At 46.0% G+C, this 24,717-nt stretch overlaps 1 protein-coding gene across 4 annotated transcripts in view; it reads right to left on the bottom strand.

The window, feature by feature from the left end:
* The window catches only part of LIPC (lipase C, hepatic type), a 151,247-nt gene that overhangs the window by 27,612 nt on the left and 98,918 nt on the right, over positions 1 to 24,717 (bottom strand). For all 4 annotated transcript variants that reach the window (XM_074366199.1, XM_074366200.1, XM_074366201.1 and 1 more), the window contains one exon: positions 1,156 to 1,343. In XM_074366199.1, coding sequence (XP_074222300.1) covers positions 1,156 to 1,343 — 188 coding nt within the window. The remainder of the gene's footprint in view (positions 1 to 1,155; positions 1,344 to 24,717) is intronic.

Genomic DNA, 24,717 nt, shown 5'->3' with positions numbered 1-24,717 from the left:
CAAGCTCTTAGTACACAGCTGTTGAAAGAGTGGTGGTGGGCAGATGGGCTCGATTTGCCCTGTAGGGAAGGATAGATGGGCGGTTTCAAGAGTATTTTTCAGCTAAATGGCAGGGAAAGGTTTTTAAGTCATGAAATAGACCCCAGGTTTCTAGAGGTTTCAAATTGCGAACCAAGCTTCAAATGGTGGGAGGGCTGGAAACCAGTAAGGCAGAATTTCCTCTTGGAAACATGTCTGACTTCAATCACTGTCCACGATATTCTTTCCCTACTCCTGCCACAGTAACAGATTTTAGCATCACTAAAAAGCTACACTTTCTCCAAGAGGCTACATATTCAGCCACCTTTCCATCTAGGTATGGCCAATGGATGTAGTTAGAAGCATTCACAGATTCTTCTCGGAAGGTAACCCCCCAAAACACACATATACCAAAAGTCATTGAATTGTACACTTTAAATAGATGAATTGTATGGTATGTGAATTATCTTTCAAAGTTGTTTTTAAAATATTCCCTGCTTTTTGACTTTTTTGTGTACACCTTCTACTACCTTGTGCTACCTGGAATACAGATGTGATAGCTAGTGCACTAGCTGCCATCTTGGGTTGTGAGGATGAGGGCCACACTCTAAGTGTTGAGCAGGAAATGAGCTGGGTCCTTGAGGAACTTCATTGACCAAAGCTGTTTATTCAGTTTTGGATTACATGTTTCTGGACTATGTGTGAAATGGAAATAAACTTCTGTTTTATTTGAACCACTGCCAATTTGCAGCTGAATTTAACCCTTACAGAGACAACATTTCATTGGGAGACTATGTCTTCCGGCTTCCTACCTCCTCTTGTGAAACATGCAGATTCACCTGCATGAACTGCCATCTCTTATGGGCATTTATGTGCTGTTTGACCTCTTTGAGCCACATTTTATTACTTGAAATGTGGAGATAATTATACTTTCCCTGACCTGCTTACTCATGGAATTGAGATAATCAATGAGATAATGTGTGGGGAAGCACTTGGAAAATTAGAATGTGCTTTACAAATATTATGCAAGAAGTTGTTATCACCAGCTCCCTATCTTTTTATTAAAATTGAACACACTAGGGAGGAAATAAAAGAAAACATAAAAGGAGAGGGAAAGGGCATGTCAGCATTTCCTACCGACCACCCGTGGATTATCATCACCAGGGGCAACGAGGAGTTGAAGGCGCACTGCTGTAATGTGTCTGGGTGGTTGAGCCGAATCTGACAGCCCTTATCGGTTTTGTCCTTAAAGAGCAGGAATCTTGTTTCTGTCTCCTGTGATGTTTCGTTTGTTTCAACAGCTTGAGATCCTCTTCCAAATGGCTCTGGAATATAAGATTGGGGATGGTGCTTAACCTGGCATCTGTTCCATCTCTGCTGGCTCTGGGACATCCCAAAGGTTTCTAAGAGCACTAGATAATGGGGTTACTGTGAGGTGGTGGAGGTGAGCTGCAGCTTTGGGAAGCCCTAAAGAGCATTTCCAATGGAATGGTCATTTCTCTCTTGGAAGATGATGGAGGGTGACTTATGAGGACCCAACAAAGATGTGCAGGGGGCCACATTCTCCATCACGCCATCCTGGAGACTAGGACCAGCCAGTCAGATACTAGAGTAACTCTAGGACAGTGGGAATATGGGAGAAGCAAGTGGGACTACAGTTCAGGGAGGATAATCATTTCATACAAAATCACGCTGCCAATAAGTGGTAGGATTTGAACCTGGTGTTTCTGACTCCAGTTCCCTATATCCCAATGCTAGGGAGACAGCACATAGAACATCTTAGTTAAATGACCCTGTGCACACTCTCATGTGGCTCAACCCGCTCTTGCTCACAGACACATTATATCACATGGCCTTGCACAGACCAGGTAGGGCTGTGGTAGGGAGGATCGCAAGGGGAATGGTGACTTTTGCTTGATGGGGAGTGGCATGCAGGGAGGACTTCTCAGGGACAGTGATGCTGATGCTGCCCTTGAAGGGCTTGTGTGTATGCGTGGGTGGGTGAGCTGAGGGAACAGCTGGGTAAGGGCTCAGAGGTTTGGGATGCTGCGGGTGTTAGGAGGCAGAAGCCTGGGCAGCCAGAGTGTGGGGGCCCTGGGATGCTGAGGAGTCTGGACGTTTTGCTCTTGATGATAAGTTGCTGCTAAGGAGTTTTTCAGCAGAAAAAGCCAAATGAATACCTATTAGGAATCTTTCAAAGATCGCAAGAGGATGGGATAAGAAGAAAAACATTGTTTTTAAGAATTCACCTTGTATTGTTTCCCTGAAAGTCCTTCTAGCCTCTCTTTTGGGGGAGCCTCATCCTGACTCTGAGCCACTTTGTGGAGTGTGGACAGTCACCCGACTCTGCAAGGCAGCCCACCAGCGGTCAAGACCGTGGTGTCAGCCAAAGACATACCCTTCTGGTCAGGGGCGGGGGAGGCCTGAGGAGGTGCCATGTTCCCGGGTGGTGGCACCCCAGCATGGGTGACATCCTCTCTGCCAAGATTAGGAATCAGGCCAAGAACAGGGGGGTGGGGTGCTCTCCCCATCCCTTCCAGCCAAGGGTGGGCTCCCCTGTGGCTGAGGGGCTGACTCAAGGCCATACCAGCATTTTAAGTCAGTAAATGCAGTTCAGCCCAATTACTAAGAACCCTGATCATCCTTTCTGAGCATAAAGTCATTCAGGCTTCTCAAACATAAGTCTTGGGCTTTTGGTTTCAGGGGACAGCAGGACAGAGAGATGATGAACCTACAAAGTCCAAGAGGAGGTATTAATGGAACCAATTTTCCTACCCAAAGGTTATTAATTCGAAAGGTTATTAATTCCCAGAAAAGGGCAATGATTTTTCACTATGATGACAGAATGAAATGCATCATATTTTATTAAAAGGAGATGTGAACGAGACTCTGAGTAACTTCTCTGAGATAATGAAGAAGATTTCTGCTGCCCAGTTTGGCTTTCCCAAGCTTAGAGACTGAGCTTGTCTTCGTCCCTGCAAGCATGCTCCAGACCGCTCCCTATTTCATGGCAAGCACTGCCCCCCTGGTCTCTAAGTCAGGAGCTGGGGTGTCATCTTACGCTCTTTTACCAGCTGCCCAATCAGCCCAAAGCTTCAGGTTCCCAAATATCCCCGAATCCAGTGCCCTCGTCCAGGTGCACACTGTTTCTTGCTTGGTTTACTGGCACGACCTCCTAAGTGGTCTCACTCTGTTTAGTCTCACCACCCTCCCTCACACTGCTGCCCAAAGAATCTTCCTAGAACAGAAATGACTATTGTATAACTTTCACACCTGCTGGTGGCTTCTTAGTATTGCAGCCAAGGCCACCACCTAAATGATAATCTCTCACCCCTCTGCTCCCCTCTCTACGTTCCTTGCTACCCCAGGCTGCCACTAGCTCCTCCCAAAGCCGTTTCGCATCCCTGCACCTTTGCACCGTTGCTTCTCTCTCTGCTGCTCCCCAGGAATGCTGGTCCATTTGTTAAAGCAGAACTCAAGACATCACCCCCTCCAGGAAGCCTTCTCCTCTTGCTGCCAGCACCATATTGGGGCTCTTATTTGTCTGGGTGTGTGGTATGTCCTCCACCAGGCTGTGAACTCGTGGCGGTCAGAGCTGGTGGATGCTTAATTAGTGCTCAGTGAGCAATGTGGTGTTATGTGGGATCCGGTCTCAGAGCAAAGGCTAACATTTGAATTGTCAGCCATTTATATATTGGAACTCAATGTAACTAATTTTCATTTATTCAGTGACTGAATAGCTACATCTTCCTTCATTTCAGGGTACCTGACTTGAATGCTGAAAGGACCATGTGAAAATAAAACGGGGATAGATCTAATACCCATCTTATGAAGTTGTGACAAGGGTTAAAAAAATGGCATTTGTAAAGAGCTCAGAACAATGCCTGGCACATAATTAGCACCAATGTAAAGTGTGTGCCAAAATAATACTAATTGGAGCATCCAGCATCTTGCATTAAAAAAAAAATTTTTATTGACATGTAGTTGATTTACAATGTTAGTTTCAGGTGTACAGCAAAGTGATTCAGTTATACATATACATGCATATTTATATACATATATTTTTTCTTTTCAGATTCTTTCCATTATATGTTATTACAAGAAATTGAATATAGTTCCCTGTGCTATACAGTAGGTCCTTGTTGTTTATCTATTTTATGCATATTAATGTGTATTGATCTATCTCCAACCTCCAATTTATCCCTCCCAGCCCTTTCCCCTTTGGTGACCAGGCATATTGCATTTTTGATCTGTGAAATCATTTCTTTCTGTGAAAATTTATCCCAGCTGCCCTCAGAGGACCAATTCTGTCTTCTGTGTATTTACTCTGGATTTAGCTGGGAGAATCAGCTCTGGCCCCATTGCCGGGGGCCTTAAGGATGTTCAGGACAGTTGTCAGATGGAAAGGTTCACAAACAGCTGGACTGACCTGGGCTCTCCCTTTTCTTCCTGGGCCATATGTGTGAGTGAGGAAGTTCATTCATTCATTCATGTCCTCAGCAAATACTTATTGAGCACATATTACTATCTTGTGCTCTGCGCCCTGGCTGGGTACTAGGTAGCGGCAAACAGGGCCTGACCTCTGTGTTTCAGGAGTTCCCAGTCCAGTGGGAGAGCAAGCATGAGAATCAGCCGTTGCATGTGGTTGCTGTGAGCGCGGCAGTGGAGAGACTGGAAGGACGAAAGATTCTTTAGAAGCTCACATCTAGGATAAATTGTTCAAGAAGGTGGAGCTCTAGTGCCTAAAATAGTAAGGTTTAGTGGATTTGTTGTGGGAAGAGGGCCTAGAATTCTTTTCTGCAACTTCAGGAGATAGAAACAGAGTCAGAAAAATTTTGACTTTAAGTGGTTTGTCAAAATTCGTAGTTGAAGAAATTGGGACAAAGAGAAAATAAAGGGAGTGAAACAACAAAGACAGAAATGTTGATAGATTAGCACCCTGAAATGCACACTCTGGGATTATACAAGATTGCAGAAGATGGGCCACAGATTTGGTTCTGAGCTTCCTACCGGCCAAGTCAAAGGGGGAAATTGGAGCAGTTACAGGATTCATGGCATCCAGTTGCTCACACTTTCCTGGTCCTGAAGCCTGAAATGGTTTCCCTGTGGGTTATTGTAAAAAGAGGCCACTGTGTGAGGCAGTGGTCATTGTCTTGAACACCATTCCTGTGAAATATACAGTGGTAAGTTCTATGTGGTTGACTCAGAGTGCTCTGTAGTCCTCAATGGAAGCAGCACCCACAGCACCAAACATCACTGAAGTCACAGTGAGTCTTCACTATAATCCAACAGCAGTCTTGTGACTGCAGGAGGCTGGGGCTGCTTCAGGTCACATTTTGGGAGGAAGGGGTAGGGCTCCAGAGCCCGAGTGTCTGAGCCTCTGTGGGAGCAAAGTCTGATTGTCTCCTTTGTGCAACACACAGAATACTGGAGCATCCTTGTGCAAGCCATGGCTTCAGGGATACACGATTGTGACTCGAACCCTAAAGTATAGCAAAATCTCTTCTCTAAGCTTTAGCCCTGCACTTAGCCAGCTCTGGACTGGGCTTCTCTACTTGGGTCCACTTTTGACACTATAAACCCAAGGAGGACAAACTGAGTTTATTTTCTTGCCTCCCCACCCATTCTTCTTCCTTTCTTCTACATTTCCTACTGTGGTTTGTGACACCATCATTTGTCTATGCTGTTGCTCAAGCTAGAAAGTTTTAGGGCTGTCTGGAATGTCCTCTCTGTCCCCTGGGTGACCCGCCAGGGTCATCAAATGCTGAGGACTCAGCTTCAAGATTATCTTCTCTGCTCCCTGCCACCAGCCTAGTCTAGGAACTTACATTGTTTTAGTTTTAGTTGTAGTATTATAGTGGACTCTTAACTGTTTCATATTTTGTCTATATGTAGAATTAATACAATCTGCAAAATTCTGAAATGAATAAAGAATCTCCCTACTCAGAAAGCCACACAAACAATACCTGGAATATTTTCTTCCAGTCTTTTCTTATGGAAATGTTCGTTCCATAAATGTTTATTTGGAGTGTCTGTAACTAAGATCAAGGGGGAGGGTGTAGCTCAAGTGGGTAGAGCGCATGCTTAGCACGCATGAGGTCCTGGGTTCAATCCCCAGTACCTCCTCTAAAAATAAATAAACCTAATTACCTCCCTCCTCCCCCTCAAAAAAAAAAAAAAACTTAACTAAAAAAAAAATCGTATGTGAATGGTTTATAGCCCTCTTAACCTGTCATGGTAATTTTCTTATAACATTAAAAATTCTTCAAAAACATGCTTTTGAAAACTAGTGAAGTTTATTTCTTTATTGTTGGACAGTTAGGTTGTTTCCAGGTTTCTTTTTTTCTTTGTCTATTACAAAGTGCTCTGATGACCATCTTTATACATAAATCTTGCTCTGAATCTATGAGTATTTTTTTATAGATTCCCAAAGCTAGAATCATGTGCTTCTTAGGTATGCTCTTATTTATATCTCTTTATATATGTATTTATATCCAAACTGATACTCAGCACTTTTTAAGCTAATATTTATTGAGTGCCTTTGCTGTGCCAGGCACTTTTTAACAGTCTTGTTTGTATGAACTCATTTAAATCTCACATCTCTGTGAGTCAGTGGTGAGGAAATCCGATGATTTTGTTACGAGTGAGGAAATGTGTCCCAGTTGTATGAGATAGGAACTTTTCCTTTTCCAGGCATGTCTTCTGAAATTGTCACTTTTCTCATGTCTTTGGAAGAGATAAAGACAGACCAGTGATAAGAATCTGGGGATGAGGCTGTGGTTTTGAGGGGGAGAATATTAATTAGGTCAAAGCCTTTGAGGGAGTCAGCCCCTGTCACCTGGAAGGTGAGCAGACAGGCTGGGGAGATGTGGGGCTGCCCTCTTTGTGACACCAAGTTCCTGGGGCAGCACAGCTTCCTCAGAATTAGTCAGGAGGAGACGCTGGGTACAGGCATGACATTTCTAATACTAGATTCCTTGCAGCAAGTGATTTCTCTATTCCTAACTCAGCCCCCAGGTTTGAGGATTCCTCAAATTTCATGCAAGAATGAATGATTTCATTTTCTTTCGGGTAAGGACATCATTAGGTGGGTGACTGCAGGCAACTGAGCTGGCTTAGGGCAAAGCCAAGGATTCTACAGTGAAAGGCCCTGATAGGAGTCAGGGCCTGTCCTCGGCCTGTGATGCCTGGCCTGGGTGCTTCTGCTCAGCTCCATATTTGTCCAGCACCTCCATGCACTGGCTGATGCTGGGGACTCAAGTGTGTAAGACAGGAGCCACAGGTATTAATATGACCCCGAAAGAGTTGTTTGTGAAATATCTTCACATACTTTGCTTAAATTGCTAAGGGGTGTGTGTGTGTACATGTGTGTGTGTGTGATTTCACTTTGCTAATGTACTGAAAATATTCCCAGACATAGGAGTAGTGAGAGGGGTCCTCTGAAGACCATTACTTCATGATTGCTCTGAAATCCTCTGGGCCATGTCCTCTGCTCAGGATAGAGCAAACCCATGAGATAAATGTAGCCACCGCTCTGTTCGTTTCTGCCTGCCGTGGTCAGGCCTATGGTTTATATGTAGGCAACACTGACTTCAGAATTTCTAGGACTGTGACAGGATGGAAGAATGTGAACAAGAATTTAGTCACTACTAGGCTGCTGGAGATTCAGCTCTTAGCTGTTGCTCATCTTTGGTGACAAGCAGATTCTGCCCGAGCCCAAGTGAGCATTTCTTCTCTCACTCCTGCCTTCTCGAATTTTGCCCTGCCCTGAACATCCCACACTCCCACTTACTTACTATCTTAAAAATATTTCTGTGCCTGAATTTCTCAATTTGGATAATATAGTCACTAATCTTTATAACATCCCCCAGGTCTTGTGACGCCCCAACATCACTGCACTATGATGGTGAAGCCAACTGACCCAAGGCGGAAATCGCTCCAATGAGGGGCTTTATAAAGCTGTGTCAGCTTTTCAGGTCGTTAGGATGTTGTTTTGAACCCAGCAGAAATGCCTAAGTTTGTCTTGAATGAATTTATTTTATAGCTGCTCTTTAAGAAAAGCTTTGGGGTCTAGAGCTGCCGTCTCAGGCTGCCGTCTCCCCGTTCTCTTTAGCACTCCTGCTTTCTCTGTTCTTCTTGTTTGTTGCTTTTGCGCTTCACCATTTTGTTGTCAAATACAATGATGATAAGAGATGGAAGGAAAGCTGTTTTCACTAGTCTGATTAATTCAGTTTTCTGTGTCTATTCTGGCCTGACTTTGCTAGCCATCCTACAGCCTCACACCACAGTTTTTCCTTCTGTGGATTCCAGGAAAGAAAATAAACAGAGGCTGTGTTTTCTTGCTGGAAAGTTTTTTTTCTCCCCCCTCCAAACTTTCTTCTTCTTTCCCTGCAACTCTGGCTAGAATCAGAATTTTCTTTTTCTTTCTTTCAAGAAATCTGATTATGAAACAGTATGCCATTCAGAAAAGCTTTGCTGTTGTACTGGAATCCTTTGGAGACAATGGGGCTTACTTCCCTAAAGTGGTCCCAAGGTCGTGGCATATTCTACTGTTTTTTTGTTTTTTGGTGGGGGGAGGTATTTAGGTTTATTCATTGATTTATTCTTAGAGGAGGTACTGGGGAATTGAACCCAGGACCTCATGCATACTGAGCGTGCCCTCTACCACTTAAGCTATGCCCTCCCCCTACTCTGGATAGATTTAAGGTAGGGTGACCAGTTGTCCTGTCAAATCAGATAAGTTGGCCACTTCAGTTTTAGAACAAGTGAATAAGTGAAGAGATAAAAGATGATAAAAATTGCCTTCCCTGTTGATGATCATTCTGAGATTTTTCTTCCAACATACCTTCCTGCCTGGTCTTTGCTCATGTGGTCCCCTGCCCTGACATGCTCTGCTCTCTTCCCCTGTTTGCCTAGCTCACATCACTCTTTCTCCAATTCTAAACTCAATCTTCATTTCCTCAGGGGAAATTTCTCTAAGTTTCTTGACTTGGCCACATCTCCTTATTCTTTGTTCTCTTAGGTGTTCTCATAGCTGTAATTTTCTATTGGAATAATCATTACCTAAACACCTGTCTCCCCAGTTTGGTGGTAAGCTCCGTGAAAGCAGGACCTAGGTCTGGTTTTGCTCACATTAAAACTTTAGTGAGTCAAGTGTAGTGGTCAGGCCCCCAGACCAGGAGCCAGGGGGTTTGGGTTTGAGGTCCACTTCCAACACTTACTACTTGTTTGACCTTGGGCAAGTTCTTTAATGAGATACTGCCTCTCCACTTCCCCTCTAAAATAGCTAAAATTAAGAAGACTCACAACACCAAATGTTGGTGAGGCTGTGGAGCAACTAAACTCTTCATTCATTGCTGGTGGGATTGCAAAATACTATAGCCACTTTGGAAAACCGCTTGGCGATTTCTTATAGAAGTAGATGCACATGTACCATAAAACCCAGCAATCCCAAACCTAGGAGTTTACCCAAGAAATGAAAACCTATGTCCACACAGAGATGCAGATATTCACAGCAGCTTTATTCATAATAGCCCCAAACTAGTAACAATGCATGCCTATCATCTAGTAAATGGATAAACAGATTGTGGTATATCCATGGAATGTACCACAAAGGAACACTACTCAGCAATAAAAAGGAATACATTTCTGATTCATGCAGTGGCAGAGATGAATCTCAGATGCATTACAATATAGTGACAGTAGGTCAGTGGTTTCCTGGGGTCTGGGGATAGAGAAGGCAAAGGGAAACTTTCGGAAGGATTGGAAATGTTCTATATCTTACTGGTAGTAATGGTTCCCTAGGTGTACATTTTTAAAAATTGGTGTAAAAATGAATTATAGCCTTGCAATACTGTTGCCTCTCCCTGTAGCCCAGGATCTAGGCCTGAGCACTGCAGGCCACATGGCACACTTTCTGTGTCAGTTGCTTGTGTGGGGCTGGGCTGGCCTGAGAGGACAGGATGTTTCTGAGTCCTCTGGGGTGGGGTCAGTTGGCAGGGAGAGCTCCAGCCCTGATTTTGAACCAAATGACTGGATCAATCCGGGACAGGCCTAGCCCTCTAGGACCTCAGGGAGACCTGGTGCACTTGCAAAGCCCTTCCAGGTTCCTTTGGGCCAGAGATGACTAGGGGACCCTGGGGGGGTCCCTCCTTGGGAACCCAAATCATTTGGTCAAAGAGGCTGAGAGGGCACAGGGACTGGGAGACTGTGCTGTGTCAAGGCGCCCAGACTGTTTACTGCCCGCTTTTCATTTTCTTTCTGTGCATCTCAAACAACCTGCATTTATTGCAGAGTTTCTCATTTTCATTTTTTATTAAGTAAGGCTATAGATAACACCACCAATCTACTCTTGCAACCCTCTGGAGAGAATACCACAGCAAACAGAATTCCAGTGAAAAGCAAAGAATCTTGACATTTAGTTGTTTTGTGTGGTACAATCTCCCTTTGTAATTTGTTTGAAAATAGCTTGGGAACACCCTTCTCCCACCCCCAACCATTACTCCATAAGGACCAGAGACCTGTCGGTAATAATGATCTAGTCCAACTTCCTTGTTTACAGATGAAACTGGGACCCAGAGAGGACAACAGACATGTCCCAGTCCAGGTGTCTAGTTAACGGCAGAATCAAAAGAACACATCTCTCTTGCCATCCAAGCCAGCACCTTCCTACTCTGGGGAAGAGGGGTCCCAACCCACATCCCTGCACTGTTTTGGGACTCTTCCGCCCTCACTGGGATGAAGCTCAGAGGACTCAGATTCCGTGCCTCATAAAGGCTGGTGCCATCAAGCAAGGCCCCTAGTTATCAAGTAGGTAACATGTCTGGAGCCCAAGAGGACAGCCGCTGGGGCAACCTCTTGCTGATGGAAATTCCCCCAGACAACTAAGGCGACCAAAATAATAAACGGCAAGTCCCACGACCCCCTCAGACACCCATCAGAATTGTCTGCCAGCCTCATCTTTAGACCAGAGGTTGTCCCTTCTCTCATAGAGGTAACTCTGGGAGAATTCTTGCACAGCTAAGCAGGCTACGAGGCTGGCATCTGACCAGAATCAGGTCAGGAGAAGCTGCCCCAAAGCTGGACAATCACAGGTTCTTCAACAGTTCTTGGAATGATAGACCTTGGCTGAAAGTCTTGGCTTGAGAATTGCCAAGAACTATCTTCAGAGACAAATTAACTCAATAGTGTTCTTGTTTCAAATTTTTATTTGGATGTTAATGACTGTCTGACTCCTGACTTTGAACTTCATTTTTCCTTATCCCTCACCGCCTTGTCTGTGACATGACCTACACAATTGCCAAGTGAGTCTTACAAGGGGCAGGAGGAGGGGTGGGGGCCGAGGACCTTAACTCTAATTATGGAGTTAGGGCATTGTCAGATGGTAGCAGAGTCAAGGGTTCTTGGAGCACTTGAGTCCTACCCTGGACCAGAGCCACCACCTGGTGGAGACAAGCTCACTGGGAGTAATGGTGGGTGGGGATGCGTACTGTGTTATTATTGGCAGTACTTGTGCCTGTAAGGGGAAAATGGGGCCCGCTCCCTCCTCCACAGTCACCTTCCAGAAGATGAATTGGGTACTTAACACCCAGAGGAGGAAAGAAGAGAGATTGCTGGCTCTTTTCCAACTGGCCCTGTGGATGGAAGAGACCAAAGGTGAGATCTCTCCCTGGGCATGGGTTGTTGCTGCCCAGTGAGACACAGTGCTGTGGACCCATTAGCAACCTGGGTTCTGGACCTGGATCGCCTAGCTTGAATCCCAGCTCTGCTACTTACTAGCTGTGTGGCCTTGGGTTAGTTACTTCACCTCTCTGTGGCTTACCTATAAAATGAGATTAGCATTAGTTAGTCCTGTTTTACAGGATTAATCTTATAGCCCTCATCTTACCTTAAGGATTATTATGAGTTACAGGTTAAAATATATTGTTTTAAAACAACCTGAAGGAAAGATTTATGGATTTCCTCTCAGTAACCTTTAAGGATGATGCATGGTCTGTTTTTAGTCACAAGACCACTTAATCAAAGGAAAGAATAGATTCAGTTTGGAACATTTATATTTATTTATTGACAAAGGGGCTGGCTTATTTTGGGGGAGGGGTGTTCATCAAAGGTCAGCAATTCCACTAAGCCATATTTCAACATAAATAAAATCAGCAGACTACACTTGATAGAGTGAATAGCTTTGACCATTATAAATTAGCCTTAATCTACAGTCCTGGAATTCTAGTGCTGAGAAAGGCCCTGGAGAGCTTTCTAGACATAGGAAGCTTTCACTGTGTGCACCTCTAGGATGTGCCAGAGCTGGCTCAGAAAAGCCACTTGTGGTCACCTCTTCCCAACTCTCCACGTTCAGTAATTTAAAGTTGAGAGTTTGAAATTGGCCACGTACAAGTATTTACACCATGGAAATTGGCTAAATATCAAGGTTTTTTTGTTGTTGTTGTTGTTTTTGAGAGAGATAGAGCATCAGGTAAAAAATAAGCTCACCACGGAGTAGGTTCTTAGTCCACAAAACTTAAGTGAGTGACAAGTAACACATTTCTTTATTTTCCTTTCATCACCTTAAATGGGGCATTGGGTCCCCATCCTGTACAGTTTTGGTGGAGTTCATTTACCCCAAATCTGTGCAAAGGCCAGTCTGTACTGCTCATTGTTCACATCAGGTTCAGCTGCTAAGAAGCCCAGTCCCATTCCGCATAGTCCCTTCAGAAATTTCACTTTTTGCGGTTGTGCTTAAGGGGTGGGAAGCTCTGTGCAGCTGAGGCTGAGGCTAAGGGCACCGCATATTTCATCCCTGAGGACTGTCATGGAAGCTCTGGCTGGGTTCTTGCTGTCTGGGGACACACCAGCCCCTCCCCTCTCACAGGCAGGGAGTTAAGCATCCTCTCTTTCTCATCTCCTTTTTGAGGTGCCTAGAATTATCTTTTTAGACTTTACATGAGACTTTTATGAGTTTAGACTTTTACAAAAGACAGCAACATAGGGTAGATTCATGTGGCTTCTGCTCTCAGTCCTGAAAACAGATGGTGGAGGTGGGAAAATGAATTCAAAATAATATCTCAATGTATTATAAAGATGAAGAAGCTGAGACTCAGAGGGGCAAATTCACTTATCTATGCTCACACAGCTAGTTAGGGACAAAGAGGAGATTTGAGCACAGAGCTTCTGCCCCATTCTAGCTGCTTCCCATGATAATACGTCTCTTCAGTGGAGACCCAGGCGGTCTTACTAGACTGGCTCTGTTTCATCCACTCCTGATGGTCATATAAGTGGTCAGCGTTTGCTGAGTGTTTGCTATGTGCCTGACACTCTGCTAAGCCTTGTAAATCATTTATTTTCCTTTGTGCCTGCTCAGGTGTGCAGTGCCTCGTTCACCCTCTTACCCAGGAAGGATAGATCCAGAATGGCTTTTCCAAATAGACCTGGGGCCTGTGACTTAAATGGAAAAACAACACACAGTGTGGTGCTCCCCTTCAATCACTTATTCCTTTATTTACTCATTCATTCTGCCAACCAGCGCTTCCTGAGTACCTACTCTGTGCCAGGCATTTTCCCACAAATGAAACTTGCCTTCAGCTACATTATTTCTGGAGTGAGTATCAGATTTTCTTCCCTTCCTTTTAAAAATATATTTGTTGCACTAAAGTGGAGTGATGGCAGAAAACAAAGTTTTAAAAAATAGATTCACATTCTCATCACCCTAATGGGTTGACTTTTTATTTTCCTGTACTTCTATTCTGTATCCAGAAGCAAATGTATTTTTCATGTAACTGTGCAGATAGAACAGCTTTTTGCTTTTTTCATTTTACATTATGTATTAATCACCTCTCCATATTCCTAGTGTTCATACTCATCATTTTTAAAGGCTGAATAATATTCCACCAAGGGAATGCTTTGTAATTTATGTATCCATTTCCCTATCTGGGATGAGCACTGTGTTTTCAGTTTTTCACCTTTATAAACAAAGCTGCAATGAACTTCACGCAGAGAGCTTTTCCTTTTAGAGAATTATTTCCTTGAGGGTGAATTACCTGGTGTGCGATTACTTGGTTAAATGGTGAGATTGTTTTGCTGACATGGGAGTTGAAGCAGTCTTACAAGTAAGTCCCCCTCAGGTGTAGTCATAATTATTACAAACCCAGAGTATCCTAAAACCCAAAAGCTCTCATTAAAGCTAATGATGGGATTCTGGAGGAATTGTTAAGTCTGGTTAAAGGGCTGTGTATGTGGTTGTCAGTTACCTTTTGCTAGTAACTTGGAATTCCTTATTTTATCTCATCCTCATAACACCCCTGTGAGTAGGTGCTATCCCCAAAGAAACTGGGTCTCAGGATAAATGTCTTGACCAAGGTCACACAGGAAGTATTTGAGTTGACACTTACGCCAGGAATGGCTCCTTTGCAGTCCAGGAAATTAAAACCACCCACTGGGACAGACTTACAAATCTCCTTTGCCAGACCTTCAGCTCCCCATGGGAGGCTCACTGACCACGAGATCTTTGAAATCAGCATTTTCACAACTGCACTCCCATGGTCTAGAGTGTGGCTGTGTTAAATTGCATTTACATGGTCCCTTTGAAGAGAGCTCAGAGCCTGACTGAAGGCATTTCATATGAAGCAAGCAACAGCACGTGCTTGTTTGGGTCTGCAGCATCTGCATCTGCTTGTATAGACAATGTGGCTTTAGACACTCAGGACTACCTTACTCATATTTGGCTATTGGTGAACTGTGTGTGCTTGTGTGTTGGCAGATCTCCATAGGTCCTGGTTTCCCGTTAGCTCACCCTGGTTGACCTTGAGCAAATCAGTTAACTTTCTAGACCTCAGTTTCCTCATCTGGAAAATGAGGAGATTGGACCCACTGGCTCTGAGTTCTCCATGGTGATGCAGAGATGTCCTTTGCTTTTTGAGTCAGCTGGACCAGAGTCCTAAACCTGGATTTTCCTCCAAATCAGCTGGAAAACTAAAAGGTTGGGAGAAGATCCCAGGGTCCCTCGGGTTCTGAAATGTGTGAGTTCTGCCTGTCCTATCTCTGTAGATTCAGTAGATAAAAGGTTCCAGAGAGAAGTGTTTTTGAGGCCAGAGCTAACCAGGCAAAAAGAAAAGTGAGAGTCAGAGTGGAGATGAGCTGGGGACTCCTGGCTCTGTTCCTGCAGGACTGCTGCCCTCTCCTGCACTGGAGTCTGAGCCTGATGCTTTGCACAGATAAACACTTGCAGCAGGAGGAAAGCGTTAAGCATTAACTTGGCCAGACGGCCCCAAGGTTACTCCTTAAGGCAAAAGTAAACCATGGGTGAGGAACGTGAGCCATAAGGGAGTGGTCCCAACCCACCCAACCCCTGAGCCTCCCTTGGGGTGTCCTTGAGTTGCAGTCTGTGGCTGAGAGGGCAGGTCACTGGGCCCTATTATAGCTTACATCTTAGAGGCTGAGGACCCACCATGACTCCATTCATTCATGTATTCATTCATTTATTCTATCACACATTCAGTGAGCACCTATGATGTGGAAGGGATTGTGCTTAACATTGTGGTAGATACAACAGGAGGTAAGACAGATGGTGCTTTCAAGAAGTTCATGGGCATATGGTGGAAGCAAGTAAATGGACAATTGTTGCATAGCTCGGGAAGTTTTTCGATGGCTGAAGACTAGGAGAGGCAACTACCAAGCTGTAGCATGGCTGGTGTGAAGGCAGCCAGGGTACCCAGTGTTGGGCAGAGTTATCAGTTCCTCCAGGTAATCCTGGGGATTACAGTCAAAGGTCGGTCCTGACAGGAGGGGACTATGGAATGTGGGAGAAGAACAATGAGCCCATGTGTGATCAATAAATCACCCCTGGACTCACAGAGCTTGAGGTCATGGCTGCAGTCTGCACCCGGGGCCCTTCAGCTCTCCTGGGACCCTTGTCGGCCCTCATCTCCTTTGAGATTCCCCAGCCCTGGGGTCTGCAGAACAGCTATTTCCTTTCTCTGCACCTTCATTTCCTGATGCAGAAAGGAGGGGCTCACTGACTGGCCAAAGGCCAGCAGCTGGCTAAACGAAGCAAACCAGGGCCAGAATCCCATTTCTCTACCTCTCTCTCCTTGCACCTCAGTTCTGTGACTGCAAAACCTTTCTGGGTCTGTGCTTTTACTCTTGATTCACTTTCCCTAAGGTGTTCTGGATTGGTGTCTTCCTTTCACTGTGTCTGGAGGCATGGCAGACTACTGCCTGCCCCCTTCAGACCATGAACATGAACCTTGATTCCTGGGGCACCCTGGAAGCAATGGCAGAGGCAGAACAGTGTAATGGAAAGGGCACTGGCTTTGGAGCCAGTCAACTATGTATTTGATTCTCTATCAGTTAGGAGCTGTGTGACCTTGGGAAGCTCACTTAACCCGAGGGAACCTCAATTTCCTTCTCTTAAATTGCAAATATGAATATCCATCCCACAGGGTTCTTGTGAGAGCTGGAGGAAGCTTGGAGAAAGATCTAATACAGATCTTAGCATTCAATACTTCACTTCCCCTTCCTTTTAAAACTTGCCTAAGATCTCTTCCATCTCATGTTGTGACCCCACACAGTTCCTCCCAGACCCTTTCTGGTACTCACGCAGTGAGGTCTCTGCTGATCTAGCACTTTTCTGTGAATTCTGTGTACCTCCTTTAGGCAGCACATCACATGTCTTGGCAAGAGCACTGTGCCTTTGTGTCAAGAAAAGGAGGTCCCTCTTCAGAATGAGGATTTCAGCCTCCCCTCTCCCATGTGTCCACGCTCTTTTAGGCGGTAAGAATCTATCGACCTTATGCAGCAGCTCTGGAGCCTGCCCAGCTGCCTCTACCAGCTGGGGTTCTCCAGGCATGCCATTCGAATCAGGCAGCTCCAGGAGCCAAACCAGGCTACAGGTCAATGGGGAAATAAAACCCTGACTACAAGACATACCCAGCCAGTGTTCTGTCCTTAAACCACTGCTAAATAAATACTTGCCCTTCCAGGATCCCCTACGTTTTACATTATCTTCTATGTTTGTGGGCAGTGGTTCTTCCATACACACATGCCTAAGATGCAGACTCCTGGGTGCCATGCCCAGTGCAGCTGATTCAGTAGGGCTGGGGAGGCCTGAGAATCTGCATTATTCTAAGCTGACGGATCATCCTGAGGATGACTTGCCTAGTCGTTGGCCATATGAGCTTTGGCCATCCCTGATGAGTACAGACGCAAAAATTCTTAACAAAGTTTTAGCAAACCAAATTCAACAGCACGTTAAAAGGATAATACACTACGATCAAGTGGGATTTATCCCTAGGACTCAAGGATGATTCCACAAATCAATTGAGACACCACATTAATTTAAAAAAAATATGATCATCTCAATAGATTCAGAAACAGCATTTGACAAAATTTAACGTCATGTCATGATAAAAACCCTCAACAAATTGGGTATAGAAGGAACACATCTCAACACAGTAACGGTGATGTATGACAAACCCACAGCCAACAGCATAGTCAATGGTGAAATGTTGAAAGCTTTCCTTCTAAGAGAAAGAACCAGATAAGGATGCCCCCTCTGGCCACTTTTATTCAACATAATACTGGAAGTCCAAGCTAGATAGACAAGAAAAAGAAATAAAAGGCATCCAAATCAGAAAGGAAGAAGTCAAATTGTCTCTGTTTGCTGATGACATGATCTTGTGTATAGAAAATCCTAAAGGCTCCATCAAAAGACCGTTAGACGTAAGATACAAATTCAGTAAAGTTAGGATACAAAACCAACCAACAAAAATCAGCTGCATTTGTATGCACTAAGAATGAACTATCTGAAAAAGAAACAAAGAAAACCATCTTGCTGTTCATTGTAATCCCTATCAAAATACCCATGGCATTTTTTTATACAAATAAAAAAAAAATCCTAAAACTAGTATGGAACCATTAAAGACCCTGAATAGCCAAAGAATCTTGACAAAGAACAAAGCTTAAGGCATCACACCTCCTGATTTCAAACTATATTACAAAAAATTGTATTACAATTATAATTGAAATAGTGTGATATTGGTATAAAAACAGACACATAGACCAATGGAACAGAATTAAAAGCCCAGAGATAAAAACACACACATATGCCTTCACTGACCTTGGCCCCAGGGGCCCTTGACTTCAGCTGTTGAACAAATCGGGGGGCCAGGCTCCTTCCCGTGGGGTCCTTAGTGACCTGAAAGAGTGAAGTTGACCCCACAGGGAACCTCCCAAGTAGGCAGCTTCCTCTCTGGCTGAACTGGGCCCAGCAGATGGCAAAGTGCTTGGGGCCGTGGGGAGCCAAGGTGCGAGAAATTCCATGGAAAAAAAGCCAGGCAGCAAGTCCTCTAGGGGACATCCCTGGAAAAGTGTTACTAGAATTCAGCCTCTACCCTGAAGGTAAAGCGTCCTCAGAGGAGGCTGTCTTGCTGTTGTGTTTTCAGTGTGGCCTTACTTTATGTGCAGTGTTACTTGGTCTCTGCTTCTGCAGGGAGATGGCTCATCCCAGGCTTCTTGGGAGCTGGGGGTGGAGGAAACTGAGGTGGTGGCCACTCTGGACCATGACCTGCTAGAAGAAGGAGGGTGGAATCATCCTCCAAGGGGCTGGGGTCAGGCCAGTAGGGCCAGTCTTAGGCAAATCAGGGGGAGAGGGGAGAGTGGTGAGAAGATATGTTGGATATGGCCCACTGGGGATCTAGGGCTGGCGGTGTGGGACCCAGTGGAACAGCCCAGTCTGTCTATCTTCTGCAGAAGGATGAATGGGGAGCAGGGAGAGAGTGGCAGGGGTGGATGGAGAAGCTGGCAGCAGCTCTGTCTGCCCCCAGGTGTTCTCTAGAAAGGACACATCAACTCTCTTTTGCTGACCATTGTCTTCCCCTGCTTCCGCCCGCAACTCCCACAACCAGCAGAGACGGGAGATGGGGAGAAAGAGAGCTCACAGTCGCCTTCATCGTCATCATCGTCATCACCATTAATGCTTGGGCTTCTTATATCACCTGCTGAACTTGTTGAGGACTGAACTTGTCTTTCCACCTCCCACCTTCAACCAGCTTTTGCTGACTTCCTCATCCTGCTCCCATGTCCCTCTTCCTCCAGGCACGTGCTTACCAGCCTCAGTCATCTCCCACTCCTCCCTCCTCTTCTTCCCCCCTTACCGTCAGCAACTACAACTCTAGCAGTAATATATGTGACTTACTCCCCGGCAGTTCCACCCTTCCCTGTCCACCCCCGTCCTGCCAAACGCTGTGCCCCAGCCTGAGCTGCCTGGAGGTCCTGGGCAGCCCTGCTCTCTCCCGCCTCCACGTCTTTGCTTTCACAGTTCCCTCTGCTAGGAATTCCCTCTCCCCTCCCTCCGCCTCAGCCCTCACCTTGGGGGGACCCAGAATGTGCGCTTTAGGGCTGAGGTTTCAGGAAACTTCTGACAACTGGCTGGGAGGACGGCCCCTTCTGTGTGCTCCCCAGACCCCTGTGCAGACCCTGGGGAGGGATTCTTTGCTTCTGTGCTGAATTGACGACTAGTCTGAACGGCCTGTGCCTTAGGCACCTGCGTGCTCCCAGCACCCTAGGGCAAGGCTGCCTCAGAGGTGGGTATTTGATGAATTGAATTAATAGGATAATTTCCTTTTTCTGCTCTTCCTAGGGAAAGATGTTTCAGTCAGCCAAAGCTGAGAGGAAGAGGAGGGTAGAGGCAGGGACTCCACAATGCCACTTCTGGTGCCCACAGGCCCCTTGCAGTGGTCATGAGCTGTTAGACCATCAGCACGGTGATTTGCTGTCTAGGAATGTGCTGGAAACAAAGGCGCTAACAGATAAGAAGAAAGTTCCAGATGTTCTTTGGAATCATAGATGGTCCTTTGTTTCGTCTTCATCTCCAAGTTCTCCAGACCCTGAAGCAGTCTCCTTCCTTCTCTTCCCTTCCCCTTTTGTAATTCCTCATTGATTTTAAGCCTTACAATTCAGTTTTTAAAAATTGCCTTTGTGAAGCCTGTTCTGGATCTGGAACTCTGTTGCAGTATTCATAGGGGTTGTGGCAAGAAAAGAGTTTTGTAGTCAAATAAATTTGGGAACTGTTGTAGTAAGCAACCTTAATCAGGCTTCCTGCTGGCCAGAGGCGTTAAGATGCTACTTACTGCGCATTTAATCTCTTAGGGAGAAATCCGTGCGGTGGTTCTCACACTCGGTTACAGCTGACCCTGGAACAATGTCGAGGGTGAGGGATGTCAATGCCCCGGGCAATGGAAAATCCGAGGACTGTTATCTCGGCCTCAAAACAAAGGAACTGATAGATGACTCACCCAGGGGCAGGAAGCTGAAGCAGTCTGGATAGAATCAGGGTTCAAACACTAGTTCTTTTGATTCCACATATTGTGATGTCTAATTGAACACAAATTTCCCCCCACACTTAGTTAACTTAAAATCTGTGGGGGTGGGTATAGCTCATGGGTAGAATGCATGCCTAGCATGCACAAGGTCCTAGGTTCAATCCCCAGTACCTCTACTAAAAAAAAAAAAAAGAAAAAAAAAAGATCTGTGACATGAAAATACAGGTACTATATTTATTGAAAAAATCCATGTGTAAGTGGACCTGCACAATTCAGACCCATGTAGTTCAAACCAGTATTGTTCAAGGGTCAAGTGGACTTTGGGGGAGGTTGCTCGCCGCCCCGTCCCCCACAGCATTCCTTTCTGCAGCCAAGCATTTCTGGGACTGCTATCTCACGGGACCCACTGGAGGAAATCCTGTCTGAGGACAGTTTTCCTTCACGCCTGTATCCTGTAGGGCCCCACTCATACTCATCTGTGTCTGGAAGGCCCCGGGCTAGCTGCCCTCGTGAAGGGAAGGCCTCAAGGTGGGGCACAGGCTGGGCACTGGGAGAGCGTATGGTCAGGCCCCTCAAGATGACTGTTCTCTAGCTCTTTGTGCATCCCCTGCTCCACCAGTCCCGGCATCACCTACACCGTGTGCACATGAACTTGCTCACCACCTGCCCCAACTAGTGATTGTTCTAATCCTTAGGCCAGAACGGCTCCCCTTCCTAGTTTATTAAAGGGAAACATCTGCCCTGTGATGCTTGTTAACCTGTTGGGCTGGGAGGGACGTGCCCCTGGCGCTGGTTTCCCTGGTAACTGATAAGCCCTCCCCCCCCCCCGCCCTGGCATCAATTCCCCCTCGAAGTGGTAGCCTCCTTCTCCCCCGACTAGTGACAGCTGCTGCCTTGTCCTGCCTGCTGTCCGCCTTACACAGTGGGACGTCGCTCCAGGACCCTTTCCCTCTGACCTACGAGATCCCCTCTCCAGTAAACCACTGGTGTCTCTTTCGCTGTCTCTGGGCTCTTTCTTCTGTTCTGAGGCTGGGCCCCTCTGAGGCTTGCAGGCCTGCAGGTGCCGCCCAACAGGGAGGGACAGGGTCTTCTTAGGTGTCAGTTATAGGCGGCTCTGCAGGACAGCGAGAGCCGCACAGCTCTCTGTTGGAATCAGAGCTGGGATATTCTCGTTGGGAGATAACCACTATCCTGGCTTTTTCGGTGTTTTTCCTTCTAGTCTTTTTCTGTGCAGATATGTCGTATGGGATTTTACTTTTAGGTTTTCTTTAAAGTACAGAGGGTCTGTTGATTAAAGTTTGTGGAATCAATAAGAATGGGGGCACTTAGGAGTATTTTAGCTAGCAGGTAAGTTTTTTTTTTTTTTAAAGATCAAATTGAATGGTTTTTAAATCGTGCTCCTAGGATTCCAAGCCCAAGGCCTGTGGAGGTGCTCCAGGGGCTGCTGGGGTGCGGGGAGGGGCTGCAGAAGTTGAGGGGGCAGGTTCCTGATGTCCATGTCCGTTTGAACCCAAACAACAACTGCTGTCAGGGTTTAATGTTTTTTGCTTGATATCCTGTTTGTGAGAGGGCTTCCACTGGCTGACATCTGTTCATAAGCCACAAATCTAGACAAATCACTCATTTCACAGATTAAAACAGGAACTGTGAAAGAAAGGTTAAAATACACGTAAATCAGTCACACCTCTAGGTACTGGCTCCAGAATCCGGGTTTCCCGATACACCATCGAACGCTCTTTCTACACACCCTTGTATCTGTTTATTTCCTTCTGACTTTGCCACTTTCCAAAGAGAAGAATAAAAGATAACAAGGAGCAAACAGCAGCGAGGGTGCCGTGGTAAATGCACTGAGACGCGGTTGGGGGAAAGGTACAGATCGATCCCATCTGTTCCTCATTTCGTCTGTTTCACTGCATCTCTTCTTATGCTAGGCCTTAAAATGTGAAGAAACGGATGATAAGAGCGAGGGCTGCTTCTGCCGAGAATAACTCACGAGGAGACGCAGTACAGTACCCCAGTCTCCAGTGAAATGAACTGTTTGATCAGAACTGCCGTGTTCTGTAAATATTCAGTCTATTGATGAAGAGCTCTATAAACAGGGGCAGCTCCTGCGCCAGCCTCCTGAGAGACTCCGGGAGGAGCTAGAGAAGACAGAGAATGAGGGCAGATTCGGCTGTCTTGATTACTGGGATGGGGGCACCGACAGAGGAGGGGGGTCAAGGGAGTCATCATGTGCCTACGGCACGGACCACTCTGTGATCAGAGCAGTGGTACGTGGGCCAGGGGGACAACAGAGGGGTTCAGAAGCACCTCTCCTAATCCTTCACTTTGCCTGGGTGGTTAGAAGTGTGTCCCTTTCATTACAGTGATGCTAATACTGTGTAGGTCCTATGCCCCACTCAGTTCACTAACCTCACACGAGACACTGAGGTAGGAGGGTCCTCCTCAAACCCACACAGTTTGGCTCCAGAGATGGCCTCTTTTTTGAGGTGATAAAGCTTATTTATTTATATGAAGCTATAATTTATCTTAAATGTAGAGCTCTGTGAGTTTCTGCCTCTGTTTACGACCAGCGTGGCTACTGCCTAGAGCAAGACAGAACATTTCCATTCCCAGGCGGTTCCCCAAACCTGTCTCCAGGTAACACCACCGAAGACATAATCAGTGTCAGGACTTCTGTCAACAGAGATTGGCTTTGCCAGTTCTTGCACTTCAGGTAAGAGGTTCCAACCAGCGCTCTTTTGTGCCAGATTCCTCTCACTCACCGGTATGTGTGGTTCAGCCTTGTTATCGCATGAGCAGAGCCTGCATCTTAGCTCCTATGCATCCTGCCTCTTGTCAGGTTAACTAACTCCGTGCTGCCTCCTGGAAACGTCTCCTTGGGAAATGGTTTGAGTTAACGCAGAGTTGGCTAAGTCTGAAGGGGTGCAGTGAGGATGCAGAAGGTTAAATTTGGGGTGTGGCCAAGAAGAGAACGTTTTCGATAACTCCTAGGGGCTGTACCATGTAATGAGAGAAGGGTACAACTCTGAGGGCAAGAGGTAAGAGGCCTGGTGTGGTGCAAAGCTCGTGCCAAAGAAATATTAGGTCCCAGTCCTCACTGCTGGGCTCCAGGTCTAGACTCATTGGTGTAAGCACGAGTTCCCCTTTTACAGAGCAAACCTGGTCCCTGCCTCCCTCTCCAACATGGGGGCAGCATTCTTAGGCCTCAACTGAGGGGTGATTTTTGTCTCCCCTTCCCTTCCTCCCCCGCTGGGGACATTTGACAATATGGTAGCATTTAGAGAGATTTTTGGTTGTCAGGAGTAGGGGTTGGGGACGCTACTGGTGTCTAGTGTGAGGAGGCCAGGGGGCTGCTTAACATCCTGCAATGCATAGGACAGCCCCCCGGCCCCACCTCTAACAAAGGAGCATCCAGCCTTAAATGTCAAAGACGCTGCGGTGGAGAAGTCCTGGTATAGGGTCCTCATGAAATGTGTAGCTTGTTTTCTGATACAGCAAGAGAAGAGCAGGGCAGAATGGAAAGAGTTCTTGACCTAGAGTTAGAGGACCACAGAAGTTCAAGGTCCTACTCTGCCACCAAGCAGCCATCTGACCTGTTCACATCACTTAACTTGGGTGAGGCTGACTTCCCTCATCTTTTGCTGGGAACCACGCCACCTGCCTCTCCTACTTACGGACTTGCCAGGATCAAGTGAGAATGTCAACGAAACAGCTTTGAAATGCTTACATGTTAGTCTTGGACTGTGGCAGCAAATCAAGCCTGCGGGGGCTTTTGTGTCCAATGCTGGTGCGAGAATATTTTCAGCAGAGTTTCTGTTTTCCTGTGTTCAGTTTCCAGGGTCGTAGCCTCATTCTCACATCTGTGTCGGAAAGAAGCTCTTATACAAAGGGTGTTTCCTGGAACTGTGGGCAGGGCTTCAAACATCCCTGCAACTCTCTAAGGCTGCAGTTCTCAACACTTGCAGCCTGGAAATTCTCTTTTAAAACCTTGTGAGACTTCCAAAGGGGTCTGCTTCAAAAACGCAAGGTATTTTTAGTCTTGAGTCTTGGATTTGATTTTGTCCCTTGGGAGGCTGAGGGAGAGGCCCTCCTGGGTGAGGATGTGGAATGTTACGGCAATGTTCATTTGTCGGAATATCGTTCGCTTACTGGGCTGTACCATGTAATGCAGAGAGGGGTACAACTCTGAGGGTGAGAGGTAAGAGGCCTGGTGCGGTGCAAAGCTCGTGCCAAAGAAATATTAGGTATTTTTAAAACATTGGAGAACTTTGCTTTGTAAAAGGTTGAGGTGAGGTAGTAAACAGTTCTACTCAAATACAGTGCTGAAGGGAGACTCAGTGTGCTGATGGATAGTGTGGGATGTGGGTATTTTGGCATCATGTGGTAG

This window comes from Camelus bactrianus, chromosome 6 (assembly GCF_048773025.1).
Source record: "Camelus bactrianus isolate YW-2024 breed Bactrian camel chromosome 6, ASM4877302v1, whole genome shotgun sequence".
In the NCBI taxonomy this organism is placed as follows: Eukaryota; Metazoa; Chordata; class Mammalia; order Artiodactyla; family Camelidae; genus Camelus; species Camelus bactrianus.
The sequence above is the reverse complement of the archived record's forward strand: the minus strand, read 5'-3'. Positions and strand labels throughout refer to the sequence as shown.